At 35.7% G+C, this 16,284-nt stretch overlaps 1 protein-coding gene across 3 annotated transcripts in view; it reads right to left on the bottom strand.

Moving 5' to 3' along the window:
* Window positions 1–1,227: 1,227 nt before the first annotated feature.
* LOC149921409 (lachesin-like) overlaps window positions 1,228–16,284 on the bottom strand; it is a 79,648-nt gene continuing 64,591 nt past the window's right edge. For 2 of the 3 annotated variants that reach the window (XM_090163119.1, XM_090163118.1), the window contains exons 6-9: window positions 9,708–9,995; window positions 4,686–4,754; window positions 3,636–3,737; window positions 1,228–1,714 (exon numbers count right to left, since the gene is read on the bottom strand). In XM_090163119.1, coding sequence (XP_090019245.1) covers window positions 1,647–1,714; window positions 3,636–3,737; window positions 4,686–4,754; window positions 9,708–9,995 — 527 coding nt within the window. In that variant the 3' untranslated portion in view covers window positions 1,228–1,646. The remainder of the gene's footprint in view (window positions 1,715–3,635; window positions 3,738–4,685; window positions 4,755–9,707; window positions 9,996–16,284) is intronic. The other variant, XM_090163120.1, reaches the window with a different exon arrangement.

Below are 16,284 nucleotides of genomic sequence, written 5' to 3' on the forward strand. Positions count from 1 at the left end.
TTTCCCGAAATATCTTTATTTTCTTAAAAATTAACCACTCAATATTTTTTGATGCGGTTTTCGCCATAAATTTTAGTTTTTAATGGGCTATAGGGCTATCTAACCGGTTAAAGCTTGACCGTTCCCCTTTAATGTCTTCAGAAATATTGAAGATCCTGGTGTCCATATTAACCATATTGATATTGTGACGGCAAATTCCTGATACTTCCTATCGATTGATTGATAGCAATTCCTGTCCTAAGGGTTTAAACAATATTAAATGCACAATTATATTGGCCCCAATTGTCCAAATTGATAATCTACGCAATTACGGCAATTTCATTATTATATAGAGGCAACAAATACCAATCGAACGACGTTTCAAATAAATTTCTATGCGGTGTACCAACTACTCTCTATATAAACATTTGACAAGATCAGGGGCCAATAAAGGTCAATTTTTAAAATCCCACAAATCTTACGAGATGGCGACAGCTGTCTGAAACGTAGAACTTTAAAATTAACCAAAACACCCTATAAAACAGTTTTTGTTCGTTTTTTTATGTCGATTTTTTGGTTTATTTCTTTATAATAATTCGTGGATAATTTATTTCTTTCGTACAAAAACTTTAATTTAGCGCCATCTAGTTCATCTAAAAGCATTAAAATCGAACCTCTAATGGCTTCGCTCTTAATGTGTGATTATGTTAAGCAATTTATGAGTTGTCATCGCTCTAAATGTGTGATTATCTTAAGCAATAGTCGATACTATAAAGTAAATTTGGTCTTAACCAACTTGTTAAAATGGGAAAACAAAATCACGTGACTAACTTTTCACAGCCAACTTCGATTAGGTAACTCGTTAAATAGTTGGCCTTGCGACAATAAAGAAAAACATTATTCCTTCCCGATACTACAGACAGCTAATTAAATTTCTATTACAAAATGTTTTAAATAATAATAATAAATAGATAATTTAGACGAATCAAAATATAAACACCATTAGCAAAATAAAATGAACCATAGTTCGTATTTCTAAGGATAGATGGCGCTGCAGTTCTCCACAAAGTCACGTGACTACCATCTTTTCAGCCCCCATGGACTTTATAGTTTCGCCAATTCGCTCTAAATGTGTGATTATCTTAAGAAATTTCTGAATCGGCTTTGCTCCGAATTATGTGAAATAAACAACTCCAATTATTTGATTATTTTTTGGTAGTATTTCTTAAAAAATAACAGACCATACAATATTAATTACATATTAGTATGTACAAGATAATGTTATTCACTCTGAAATGGCCATTCTCTTGATGTCTTTGAGGATTCTACAACGCGTTTCGTGTTAGTAATTTTTCTGTAAAAGTCTATATAGTTCGGAGGCATGCTACAATATCTGTTCAATTCGCGAAAACTTGACCTCTGGCGGGTACCCACGACCTTTGACACTGGTTTTTTTCTAAAGAACCGTCTACTTTATCCGGTAGGAAAGTTTACTTCCGGTTTGTGTTTATTTCATTTAAAACCCGTCTTTTTTAAAGTCAATGCGCGGTCCTGAAATCGTTTATTTGGCGTTTCGTTTTTTTGATTTGAAAACGAAATAAATAGTTCCATTCGTTTTGAGGTCGTCCACGGCCTCTTTTGGCGCTTCCGTCGTCAGCGGGCGATCCTCAAAAGTGCAAGTGACTCCTTAAAATTAGGCCAGATGTCCACAAAAGTATTTGGCTTAGTAGGGTATCTACATGAATATTTTAAATAAAAGTTATATTATTTTTTTCCTGAATAGTTAATCGTATAGACAGACACGAGTCAACTCTTACAAATTGTCCAAATTAATTCAGTTCAGCCTCGTAACACTAACCTTCCTTTCCTTATAAATGGAATTGATTTGTTTTATAGAAATTCTATAGAATTGTAATCGGAATGCATTGTGAAAATGTCAAAAAGGAATTTATAGAATGTTGTAACATTTTCTATACACACTAAGGAGTTTCGAGATTTCTATAAACATATTCATAGGATATATGAAACATTCGATTTTCTATTGCCATCTATAATATTATATATAAAATCTAAAGAGCTACTTCTAAATTTAAGGGATTAGCGAATTTTTTCCCCAAATAGCTTAAAAATTAAAAAAATCGCTTGTATAAAAAATAAGTCAGCAAAATGTTTATTTTATTTTGAAAGTTTCGTAAATCTTAAAAATTTCCGAAATAATTTGTAATTTATATTTTTTTCGCATTATTTAAGAAACTGAATTTATTTATAAATATTAAAAAATATGACGAAAATTGGCGAATTTAGCTATCGGGAAAATTAAAAATTAAATTAATAGTTTATTTTATATTTAATACTTAATAATAAATATACCTTTTGCTACGGAAAAATGGTACTACAGTTGAATTTGAGTTCATTAGTTTTCAACTTTCACAACAGATGTCGCTACGGCATAAAATCTTAAATAAATCCTGAACCTCTAACTAAATATATCGAAGAAAATATAGAAACCTGATTTTTGTAATTTTTTATCGCAAACTCTGTTGTCTTTATGCCGAAATACTGTATAAATTTTTTTATCGGCAAAGTATAGTTGCCGCCATTTTGTACAAGCCTTGACTATTACGGTACCTAACTATTGGTATAACCACATGTATAGCCTCAGGTAAATAGTATATTGACTAATAATATACTAAAAATTAAGTATACATTCCACCATTGTTTTGACTCGGTCGTAGGTACCCATAGCTGTGAGTGTTATAAAATTTAACCGTTGCCTACGCTATTATAAAGGCCCGTGCACAGGAAATATCTTCAATTAATTTCTGGCATTTTATTTCGACAATTTAGGCCACTAGGTTTTTTATTATCTTGACCCCGTTGCCTAGGCAACAGCAAGGTTTCAACTTTCAAGAGTGAGGATCCAAAAGAAATATGGCGTCGCAAAATGCAAACTGTTGCATTATAATAAATTTGGGATGTAATTTACCTTTTTTAGCTTCTTTAAAACAGTTTAATGACTAGAGTTATGGGAAATAATAGTGAGGATACATAATTCAACAACTTAAATGGCTTTAATATAAATAGTTGTTTTGTCTTAGTGGAAAAAATCAAGAATAAACAATAATAATAACTTAGGCAAAGTTTTAGCATCGAATAGCTCAAAAGACTTATGCAAATATAAAAATTGGAAATATCATTTAAAAATTTGTTGAGGTTAACGCTAATAGTACGTGTAGGGAGCTGCAACCTTCCTCCTATGCACCTGAATTAATGTCTTTAAAAGTCGCTTGATGACTTAGGTGTATTAGCCTAGCTTATAATTATTATTATTATTATTTTTATGCCTACGACAATGACCACCATTCTCCATTTGAATCGTTCATAAAGAAGCTTCGGTCAAATAAAAGAAAATTAACAACAGAGTAGCGATGCTTTAAATCTCAGGTAACGATATTTAGCCTCATATTCAAAGACCTAATATTCACCGTTAGGCCGAATGGCTTCTTGTTCCAACTAATATTGTAGTCTCGAATTTGACAATGCGTTTGCCTTCGAGGGGTATATTAGGCCTACTTATTGAATCACCATTCTTGACTCGTGTCTGCGAATTTTGTAAATAGTTAAGAGGACGTAACGCGATTATCGGGCATACTCGCCTGTGGAGATGGTGGAGCACAGTCTGGCATCCCCGTTGGCGGCGTCCTGGGAAGCACCTTTGGAAAACCCAAGCCCTTGATGTCTCGGAAAAGCAGATAAATCTAGACAGAGTTACACGACGAGCTACGTAAAAGCGTTTCTCTCTATCGCCTTCTGGTGGTGGGCTTCCCCTTTCGGCCGCGGCCTTATCAACCGCCCATTTCCTTTGGCTTTCTCCACCAGCGACTCCTGCCTAATTACCCTTCGAAAATTCTATCTCAGTTCGGTCGACGATTGGGAAGACATCGCCGGATTTAAAGGGGTTGGATCCCCCGCCCTAATTAAGCGTGTAGCTAAACGATAGTCTAATTAAACTATTTAAGTGGATTAAACTTGAGAGAACGGAGCGACGCTGTTTAATGCAGTGTTGGCGACGTTCTATTAACACCGTTGTGATGGTAGCCCGTCCCTAATTAAACTATTCGTATCTCTTTGGTAGAAATGCCCCGGCTACAGACAAGGACACGGGAAAACTTGCTATTTATTCAATGTTTATATTGTAACGAAAGTTATAAAAACTGGATTGTCTAAAATAAGCTTTAAGTAAAGGCTAATAGCGGGAATTCATATTATCTATTTGGAGTTACTGTTTATGCTAATAGAGGAGATTTATATTAACTACTAGGAATGGAACCGAGATGACCAATTTTCGAAAATTTAATTTCCTCCCATATTAAAAGCTTCATTTGCAGGTAGTAAATCGAGTCGGATTAGACTTCGCTAATTTTAAGGAATTATTATATTAATTATATCAGTAGCTCTTTTAAATACGAATAGAACTATAACTTATGGAATCGATTTCATTTTGAAGTAAAAACTCGTTTCATTCAAAATTCTAACTTTCCTTTAACTTTTGGGCAAAATTTGGAAATTGCTATTTTGTGTCCGCCCGTTAAGAGATGGCGCGATAGTTCGAGAAGTTGGGTGGAATAATCGCTTTTCGGTGTTTAACTACGTCGTGCAGAAAGTAGAGAGAGAGAGAGAGAAAACGTTCAAATATTGGCACTTACCGTCGTAGTTCTTTTTCCAAAGTTCCCTGTTCTCTTTCGATTGACTATCCTTAGTCAGCGGTGGTATTTCTTGTCGCCGGAATAAGAAAGAATAAAAGAGTCGTGATATTATAGTTTCGGGCGGCTGGCGGGAAATATGGCCGGGGTTGCGCGACAGGCACTTCGTTAGGTAAATAGCGCTCGCCTAAGCCTTTTTCGACATCTCGTTAAACGACAAAGAGTTCGTCGCCAGGGCTAGAAGGCGACGGTACTAAAAAATTCGACTATAGGGGGCGCAGCGCGACGTTAATTTCTTTTATTCGCCCATTGATTTTATAGCGCCATACATCGTGCGAATGCGCCTAGGCCAGCCTGGCTCCGAGATGAGAGAATTGAGGGCTCGGACGTAGAATGGACCATTGGCCTTGTTGAATGGCACAGTCACCTTTATTACGGGCAAGCACGATTCCATTAGGGGTTCCGTGTAGCGATTCTCACCCCTGACTGTTCCTCGATGTCTTTTTTTTTTGCTCTCGCTACGTTCACCTTTTCGCGTACCTGGCCGCACCTTTCCCAATGAATCGCGAAGGTCCGCCACGTAGAAAAAGTGAAGATGTCAACGTAAATCAATAGACAGAATTCCCCTTTTTGTACGCTTTTTGTGTGTCGCGGGACACGCGAAATTACAACGTTCTTACAGACAAAAATACTAAAATATAACCCAGCCAAAAGTACCGAGGGAAAAAATATACGGGAACTTTTTTCTTTATTTCGCCCTGGGGGTCAGGGGGGGGGGGTAAATCTTATTGATTTTTCATACACACCCTGTTCTTAGTTTTTTCTACCATTCGTCTTTAGTTTATCGACTTAGTTCGAACCTCATGCAATCGTATACTGCCACGCCGCTCTTAAATATTTTTGGTTACTCAAATAACCACGGTAACCCGAACGGCTAAATGGGTTCAGTGTTGCGTTTAAAACCGCTTATTAAAAACCTTTACAAAATTAGTTTATTCAAAGTAGTTCCCACGAGCTTAAAAACACAATCAGTATTTGTCAGGATAGTATACTTGTATTTTTATATAAAGCAGGATACACGACGGCTAAGTGTCAAGAATGGACTAGAGTTATATGGGGTTTTTCTTATCATTGTTGAAGTATCATACAATAGCTTTTCCTTTTTCGTGTATCCTAGTTCACACCGCAAATATCAATAAAATGCTTTATAAACCAGACCTGTCGTTTTGATCACACGATGACTGAAATAGGTGAATAACTAGTTATTTATTGGGTATTAGCTTTCGTGTGATCGTGGCTAAAGAAAGGACTTCATTTAAACGTTTTGTTCAAAATAAAATAAAATTTAAAACCATATGTTGATTAGGAATATTGTTAAAACGCCATAGATACTATTTAACCAGAGTTTTTAAAAATATATTTTAGATTTTTTTTAAACTCGAAATTATTGAAAATTATTATTAAAAATCTATGAGAAAATACTTTCAATCAAGACATTTCGTCATCTAATCTTTCCCTCAAGGAATCATGAAAACCGACTATTCTCAGTTACCCTGAATACCTTCTTGTTGATATAACATAAAATTAAAATTATTAATTGTTCGGAAATAGTTTATAATATAGGGTATTATTAATTCTTTTAAAAATGCCTTTATACCGGGTGTTAACTAAAAAACGTTACAAAGCTAATAATTCAAAATGTGTTATGGGTACGAATTTGAAATTTTAAGAGTGTATAAAGGGGGTTATTCGGCAATGGAAATTTCAATGACCTTGAACCATGTCTTCAGTGTCATTCAAAATGTATCTTGAGAACCATTAATGATAGAAACTTTATTCCAATTAGATAAGTGTTCCCCATCACATTATGTTGATCAACTAGTTTTAGTGAGGTAATTTGAAATTTGCAATTTAGGATGACCATGAACCATTGGTTAAAATGCATTCAAAATTAATCTACAAAATCATTAGGGTTAGAGGAATGGTTCCAATTAGAAATAAGCGCGCCAACGTTTTTTAAGTAAAATCATTTTGGAGCGGATGCAATCTGACCAAAAATAACCTAATTAAATTATAAAATTCTTACAGTTTTAGCTGCTGTTTTCTCACTAAAACTAGTTTTTCGTTAATAACTTTGAAGAATTCAATCTATTAGAATTATTGTATTAAACTCTAGTCGCGACGAACATTTTTAATCTATATCGTATTAAAGCTTCCATAATTCGCTAATGTATAATAAACATTAATAACTTTCAATAGCGTTTTTCCATTTCTGCTTAAGTTATTACATCAATTTGACAATTTGAAAAAAGAAATCTTCAGAAAATTTAGTTAGGCACGTATGGAAGGGTGTTTGCTAGGATGAACCATTGAGTTGAGAGGTACCACTAAACCTGGCTGGCGCGGGACCAATTTCGTTCAATAAGAAGACTTTATCAACTTTATCGGTCTACCATGGCGGCATCGGTCTCTAGTGGTGGCAACTATATTGCAATTGAATTTTTTCGCGAATCTGGTGCGAAATTGAAATGTACGATTACTCGTAACAAACAAACCTTTGAAGTTGTTTAAAAATAATTTTATTCTGTCAACACGATCCTTTTTAACTCAAGCTACGGTGAGTTAGCTAATAATTATTTATTTTTAGCCATATAACTTTACAAAATATAGATGGCGCTACCGCCTAATTATAAAGATGAATTTCGTACAGTCTTATCAGAACAGGTCCCGCGTAACCATGACAACCGAAATGGTAATTGTAACTCTAGCAGTATTATTCCCAATTCGATGGGATGAACTTACAATAGTTATCTCAATTTTTCGAAATACTCCTCAAAATACATAACATTACGAGGGGTTCTACTCCACTGAGCAAGGTTGTCGGTAGATGGCGTTGTTATCCCCCAGATGGACGTTGTTGCTTTTTAAGGGGAACTTCGCAACGCTTGTTAGCTGGTCGAAATGTATTTGTTTTTGGAGGCCTGCTCACAGGAGCCAAATGTGAACACACTTTTCGTTCATACACTTCGCGATCCGTTTGCCGAATTAAGCGCGTTAACTGCCGGAGATAATTTATATGCTACTACAAAATATGGCCATATACATTCATAAAGGTGGTTAAGATTAATATTTTAAATTAGTTTCGTGCAATCAAAAGAATGTGTACTGAAATTATTAGGCTTAAATATTCTTAGCTAAGATCTGCTCATACATTGTTTAGCCAAAATGTTGGCCCGAAATTATGACTAATCAGGTGGAATATATCTGCGTTTCGAGACAAAATAAATCAACAAGGATAGATGACAACGGTCCCATTTAGCTAACGCGCCATCTATCTTTAAACTCGAAATATTCCCTTCCTAAATGCTAAATGAAAATCGTATATCAACAAAAAATAAATGCCCACACACGATTTGAGAGAGTTTTGAAAATAAAGACAAGATGAAACCGTGGTTTTAGTTTATATTCTACCTCTCTGTTTATGACCTATTTTTCTAAAAAGTACCAAGTTCGATTTAAATTATCTAGTACTGTTGTATGTCAGAAAATTTCCGTATTTTTAGGAAAATAATAAAAAAGGTTTCATTCCATGATTTGTCTAATATATTTTTTGCAAATTTAAATAAAGCGGCATTTTCGCCTCATTTTTTTCGAATCTAAAAGTAAAACTAAACCTCAAGACTAGCTTTAAACTGATTAACAATGTAACACTATTAATGTGTTGTAGTATGTTTACTGATATTAGACATTTTATATCGATAAAAAGTTAAAAACATTAAAAACTCTTAAAAAGTAGTTTATGTTTCAATTTTTAATTTTTCCGATTTGCGGAAAATTTTCCGCATTTTATTTTTCCGGAAAATTAACAACACTAAAAATATCCAAGAGCATGTGAAAACCTCTATTTCCGTGCACGATAACGCGCTTGTTTCTCAACTTCTGACGCCTCTTCCGCTTGTTAATATTTTATATCATGAAAATTGTTTGTTCAGTAACTCCGCGAAAGAGAGCGAATGCGAGCTTTTGATTTGAGTCAATAGCTCTCTGGCGCTTTTCTCAATCCTCCGCGCGAGTAGGCGAAGGGTGCTGCCCTCTGCCGGGATAAAGGGGGACACGCCTAACGCTAAACATAGGCTCCGCTAGGTGGTGCCGGTGGCCGCCGAGAAAAATAAAATATTGGCCGTTTTATTGGTTATTGGCAAATTTTGAAAAATGGCGGGTCGGTTTTTATTTAGAGGCGTTCCCGCGTTCTAACTCGCTCTAGAAATCCGCTTATATAGATTTGGGGAGTCGTATAGATTTTCAACTTGAACGCCCTTCAATACGTTACCTACGGAACAAATCTCCGGTTTAAAATTGCTGTTTATGGGCGCGCAATTTTTAGCCTTTTATCCGAGCGAGCCAGTTAAAGGAAATAGGCTTTATGATCTGGACGAAAGTTTATTTATCGCTACGATTTCTTCGAACACTTTCCTTCTCACCCACGCCAATAAGATTACTACTTAAAGGCTTAGGTTTCCATCGGCGCGAAAAGGGAACAGCGTCGATTGCAAAGCCACCCCTGAAAAGGTGTTTTTAGCGCGGGGTGACAGCGAAAAAATGGTGGTCGCCAATCCCTTTAAATTGTCCTTTCAACAATCGTCGCTACAAGATCTCTCCGGATTCTGCGGGAATTTTTGGGGTGGAGACGTACACTAATAAGCCATCTGCGGGGGATAAAGGTGGGGTCGTAAGTTTGCTCGGGAGGGGATAAAAAACGATTGGCGAGCGTCAGTTCCATCTTTCGTTTAATCGAAAACTAATTTCTGGTCATTTAAGAAAGTGCTTATTTTCTCTCTAGGCTTTTCCATCTTTTTCCGGACCATATACTTTGGGGTATTATTTTTTTCTTCCCCCGTGACTCGTATCGGGTCAGCTTAATCCGGTAGCGTCCGGAGAAGGAGTGGCCGCCCTCCGGGGGAGTACCGTCGTTGGAGGCCTGGCCGCGATTTATCTAAGAATGACGGGTCAATAGATCACGCTTACCGTAAAGACGAACGGAGCTCTCGGTGGCTCCCAGAGAGTTTTTGGCGAAGCATTTGTAGATGCCGTAATCGTTTTTCAGCAGGTTCCTGATCGTCAATTTCGAGTGCATTTTGTATCCGTCCCCGATCGCCGTCGTCTGGAACTTTTCACCGCTGGAGATGAAGACGTCATTTCCGTTTAGCCAGTAGTTGGAGGCAGCCGGGTACGCCTCGATGTGGCAGTCGATTGTGACGTTCTTGCCGAGTTGCGCGCCTACTAGTTGATGAGGAAGCCACATTACTGGCGGGACTGACAACGAGACAACGACAGAGACATAAGTCGCATTTAGATTAATTAGAAACATTCGGACTATAGATCGATACACAGGGTAACGAAATTTGAGGAAGTAGAAATTTTAATGTTTATTATCTTAAAACGCCTAAAAAATAGTTTTATTTTCGTGATTATCTGATGTGTTTTCGTATTTATTTTCGTTTTATCAAAAAAATTAAATTGGAGCTATTGTATAATTAAATTAAAAACAATTTAACTTCTTAGGATTGCGTTCTAAGTGTTGGTTTCCCTGTGCACCATTTGTGAATCGGTTTATTGTTCAGCCTAGCGTCGTGCGTCGAGACTTCATATGTGGCATAAACGTATATTGAAATACTCTTGAAACTTACCATAATGCAATTGATTAATCATTAATTATTTCATTTACGGTTTTTCAAGTTAGGGTTAGGTCAAGGTTAAGATTAGACTATGGCTAGGTTAAGATTAAGATTAGATTGAGGTTAGGTTAAGGTTAAGATTAGATTGAGGTTAGGTTAAGGTTAAGATTAGAATAAGATTAGATTAAGGTTAAGATTAGAATAAGGTTAGGTTAAGTTTAGGATAGGTTAGAGTATTGTATAATTAATTTACGGTTGTTTACCTAAGTTAAATTATGTTTGGGTTACGTTACGGTTAGGTTAGATTAAGGTTGAGCTAAATTTAGTTACTATTTGAATTCAGTCTTTAGCTGAGTAATATTTTTTGATAAATGAAACAGGGAACCATTGCCAGGGTTAGTCAGTTATTTTAAATAGACTGGTTAAGCCACAACTTGTAAGAGTGTAAATTGTACACCATAAAACTACGTGTACACTCCTACAAGTTTCGCCTACACGCAAATCTTTATGCCATACTTACATCTAATAGCGTTTTCCATATGACTGCACTCGAGTGCTCTATATAGCTATGATTAACATTTTATGTTCCATTTACGTGCTTGGATCTGCTCCGATCAAGTTTCTCGTGTTCCATTTCTCGGTCTCGGGTGCTCCGAGATCGACCAAATCCGATCTGCCGAGCGCGTAGAAATTTTTTCGTATTCCTTTTAGATTTTTTGGCAAAATGGCAGACCAAGAAGCGAAAATTAAAATTACTAGCAGACGAAAAACAACAAAGCGCGGGTATATTTTAATTGAATGTTCCATTTGCGGTTATACTCTAGTCGATTGGGGTGAGATCTATGACGTCAGAGACAGATTCGGAACGAATCTCGAGCAATCAAATGACAAACGCTATAACGTGTAACCATAAGTCTATAATATTGTTCCATAAGTTTGTCACTTTGGCGAATATTTAACTGAGAGCTAGTAATGTAGTGACGTTATCACATGAAGAAAATCTCTCCCTAGCGAGGCGCTGTCAAAGGCTACTTGTGAAGTGGTAGCAAGCGCACGCAAAAAACCGACGAAGCCCATAATGCAGTCGGTCTTGTGAATAGCTCTCAGTAAAACTTGTTGAGGTTAACGGTAATAGTTAGTGTAGGGAGCTGTTGGCTCGCGTGGCATGCAGGGCTGGCCACCACCCTCCTACGCATAGTAACCCGGCCACCTGAATTAAAGGCTTCAAAAGTCGCTTGATGACTTAGGCCTAAGGTGGTGCCTTGGGTATTAGCCTAGCTGATTATTATTAAAAAAAATTGCATGTGTAGAATAGGAAGTGTCACACTTACGTTACAATATTATACACTTATTATGTAACTGATGTTTGAACGCAGAAAACACCGCAAAAGTGGTTTCTTTTGCGCAAGATATTAATATCCGAGTTTCCGTATAAAAAATGTAAGGTCATATATCTTTAAACGTAGCACCCCAGCTCCTAACCGTGCGTTATAAAAAAAAGATCAACCACCCTCCTTTTATTTTGTTTCATTTAATTCACTTCTTTTAGACTCCCAAGATCTTTCCTCATTTTTTATTTCGGAGGAGTAACACTACGTATACATCTAATATCCAATTTTAAACAATCATTTTCTTCCTCACCCGAACTCCAGTACACTACGCGAGTGGTATCTTAAAGAGCTTCTTCCCCCTATCGTCGAGTGGAGGAACTATTACTTACATTCCGGGGGCGCGATCCCATGTTTGCATTGCACTTCACTTCGTATTAACGTGAGGACGCATTGAAAATAGTTTCATCCCCCCTTCTGTTCTGCCTTTACTTACGCGGGAAACTTTTGTTTTAAAGCATCGCAGAGAGATAGAGCGGCAAGATTTTCGTGAAGGCATTTTTCGCGCAGGAACCGGGAGAGTCCATCCTAACGTCGGGCATTTTTCGCGCAGAAATCAGGAGAATCCTTCCTAGCATCGCTCTCTCTTTATCTTCCTCCGCTTTCTCCAGGACGCATTCAGGCGTGTTTTCCAAAATTTCACCGATTTTTGTTGCCCGGAATGTGGAACATTCTTTTGCTTTAGTTAAATTGGCAAATAAATCCTTGCTCAGACAGCGCGAGAGAGAGAGCGATTCCGGGCTAAAATACCAGAGAAAGTAGCTTTTTCGCAGGCCGTCCTTTTTTTGGCTTGATGTACTGTGTGTGTGCTGGTACACATTTTCCACTAGTTTTCTTCAAGAGTGTCCTTTATCAAGAAAATGAATCGTTTTCTCGCGAGGGTCGACGCTTTTTCGGGATTCCTATCTCGTTCCCCGGCCGAAAGATAACCCCGTAATTAGGTCGCCGTATCATTGTTTTGGTGGAGGGGCTTTTCTGCCCATCTCTTGGTTTTTATGGTAGCTGCTCATCTCCTATATTTATATAGGGCTAAGGCTTAAAAAGCAATAACGCAGAAGCCAAGCCTAGTATTTAACGGCGTATCACGCGAAAGAAAAAACAGAGCCCCATCAACAAAAACTGTCTTTTAAAATTACACCCTATCTTTCGACAAATGCGCTACTTGATACAGTTCGGCGTATAATATATAGGTTTTGGAGAAAACGCGGCAATATTTTTAAATTTATAAATCACGGTGTGCCATCTATAATTGGTCAGATCGTATGATAGGAACGGGTGAAAAATTTATTATATTTATAAGAAATTAAGATTCCAATTTGTGTGTTTATTTGAATGAATGCAACTTTGTAAAGTTAGTAGAAATTATGTTTAATTCAGAGAAAACGGCATGGTATTAGAAGATAAAACTTATTTTATACAAGACGTTTCGAGCCGAGGCTCTTCTTCAGTCGTTCGTTAGTTTTAATTTGATTTAAAATTTTACCACGCGCCATATTCAAGTTCTAATATCACGCGAGCAGAAGGTCAGCGTGTTAAAAAATAAACAAAAGTTTTACTGATTTTAACAATTTACGTGTGTAATAGAATCAATGTAACCGATAAATCCAAAGTATATGTAAGTCAGTGTGAATTATTAAAATATAAATATAAAATAAAATAAAATTTTAAATCACAATATTACCCCAATTAGTTACTTCTTGACATCCTTTATCTAAATTTAAATTACCTAGTTTACGAATATACAATCCTTCATAGAATTTTCTTTTGTACCAATTGGTTTCCCGTTTTAAAATTTTGTAATCATCCCATTTAATAGAGTGGTTTAACGTAGACCAAATATGTTCACAAGATGGCTGAGTCTTTAGATAAGAACAATTACTTAAAGCTAAAAAATGACTGTACTCAGGACATTGATAGGAAACTTAGGATTATTATAAATCAAGCGGTGAAATCAAAAGAAATTACGGAAAAGGAGAGATTTGGATTCTATAATGACAATGTTCAGACCCCTCATATTTATGGAAAACCCAAAATTCATAAGCCGAATAACCCACTACGAACTATAGTAGCTTCATATGGAAACCCAACGTACAACACGGGAAAAATTTTATGTAATATAATTTCCCCTTTAATTGGAAACAATATTTCTTGTTTAAAAAACTCTGAAGATTGTATTAAAAAACTAAAATCCCATTGCCCTGTCTTATCCCAGAATGACGTCTTAGGGAGTTTTGATATAACCGATATGTATGGTAGTATCCCTATAAATGAAGCCCTTAAATTATTGGAATCTAAATTGAGAAATGACCCTAATTTATTACAAAGATCTCCTCTTAAAATCAATACAATTCTTAAGCTTTCGGAATTATGTTTAAATAGTACTTATTTTGACTTTAATTCCCAAATTTATAAACAAAAAGACGGCCTAGCAATGGGGAATCCATTATCACCGGTTATAGCAAATCTCTTCGTGGAAAATCTAGAGGATACCATTTTTGGGTCGGACATGGACAAAAATCATTTGGCTTGCTGGCTTCGTTTTATGGATGATATATTTTTTGTATGGAAGGGAGACTTGGATTCATTAACGACTTTTCACAATGATTTAAATAATTTACATAACTCTATTCACTTCACTCTTGAACTAGAAGTTAACCACGAAATTCCTTTTTTAGACCTATTTATTAAAAATGTTAATGGTAAACTAACCTTTTCATTATTCCAAAAGCCTACTCATTCAAAAACCTTTTTAAACTTTAATTCAAACCACCCCAACCATGTAAAAACATCAGTCGTAAAAGGTTTAAAACACCATATTGAATCCATATCTGATAACCCAATTGCGGATAAATTAAAAATTAAAAATCAGTTAATTGAATCAGATTATCCAAAAACACTTATAGAAACCATATTTGACAGAAACTTAATCAGCATGCCTTCTGATATGAAAAGTAAACCTAAAGAGGAGGTTTTAGTTTTACCCTATATACCTAAAACCACAGAGAAACTTAAACGTATTTTGAAAAATTATAAAATAAACTTAGTATCAAAAACCACTAATATACTAAAAAATCAAATTTCTCATTTAAAACCTAAAATAGAAGATTCCGCCATTCGAGGCGTTATTTATGAAATCCCTTGCTCATGTGGAAAAACGTATATTGGTGAAACAAAACGTTCCATTTTAGACAGGATACGTGAACATAAATCCTGCGTGGCTAAGGGCGATATGAATAACGGAATTTCAAAACATATTTGGTCTACGTTAAACCACTCTATTAAATGGGATGATTACAAAATTTTAAAACGGGAAACCAATTGGTACAAAAGAAAATTCTATGAAGGATTGTATATTCGTAAACTAGGTAATTTAAATTTAGATAAAGGATGTCAAGAAGTAACTAATTGGGGTAATATTGTGATTTAAAATTTTATTTTATTTTATATTTATATTTTAATAATTCACACTGACTTACATATACTTTGGATTTATCGGTTACATTGATTCTATTACACACGTAAATTGTTAAAATCAGTAAAACTTTTGTTTATTTTTTAACACGCTGACCTTCTGCTCGCGTGATATTAGAACTTGAATATGGCGCGTGGTAAAATTTTAAATCAAATTAAAACTAACGAACGACTGAAGAAGAGCCTCGGCTCGAAACGTCTTGTATAAAATAAGTTTTATCTTCTAATACCATGCCGTTTTCTCTGAATTAAACATAATTTCTACTAATATTCACCATGGTAAATAATAAGTTTAATATATACGATTATATACATGATCAGAGACATGTATCATCATTTTATCGGACTCGTCATGTTGGCAATACTTTGGCAAGAGTATCGAATCAACTAACCTTCTTGAGTAAATGTAAGTCATGGAATTTGATACCTAATGGATTACGAATTAGATCATCCTATACACCCACGTCGGGTGGGAATGCAAGAATTCAACGCGACACTTATACTCTGGAGAGTAGCATCCTTCATGATAGTATTCTAGCCCTAAGACGAAAGAAAGCGGACCTTCAAAAAGAATTTAAATTTCTCTCTAACCGCCTCTCCAACACCCTTGATTCTCAGATTTTATCAATTTTACTTGACGTTATCTCACGTTCTAACTCTAAAGAGTTCCAAGAAGCTAAATCTAAACATATCCGAAAATTCAACGAACTATGCCTCAGACACGCTACAAGTAATCCGAAATCGAGACATCACATTGATCATCCATCTAACCCTTCTATAATCACCAACCTTTCTAATCGACAATTGACAACCGGCGAAACTTCGCTACTAGAAAAGGGTCTTAACTTCAAACCAACACAAACCAATCCCAATATCAATGATATCTATGCTACAACTGAAAATTTCTTACGCACTTCAAAACAATCCGATCAAGATAAACAGGAAATAAGGAGTCTAATCAAAAATTCGTTCAAACACGAGAAACAAGTGAAAAACTTAACTCCATCAAATCTAAACAAAATTGAAAGAACAGCTCTCAAATTCTTTAAAGAAAATAAGGACATTATT

This window comes from Leiobunum rupestre, chromosome 11, assembly GCF_980474605.1.
Source record: "Leiobunum rupestre chromosome 11, qqLeiRupe1.1.hap1, whole genome shotgun sequence".
Taxonomy (NCBI): domain Eukaryota; kingdom Metazoa; phylum Arthropoda; class Arachnida; order Opiliones; family Sclerosomatidae; genus Leiobunum; species Leiobunum rupestre.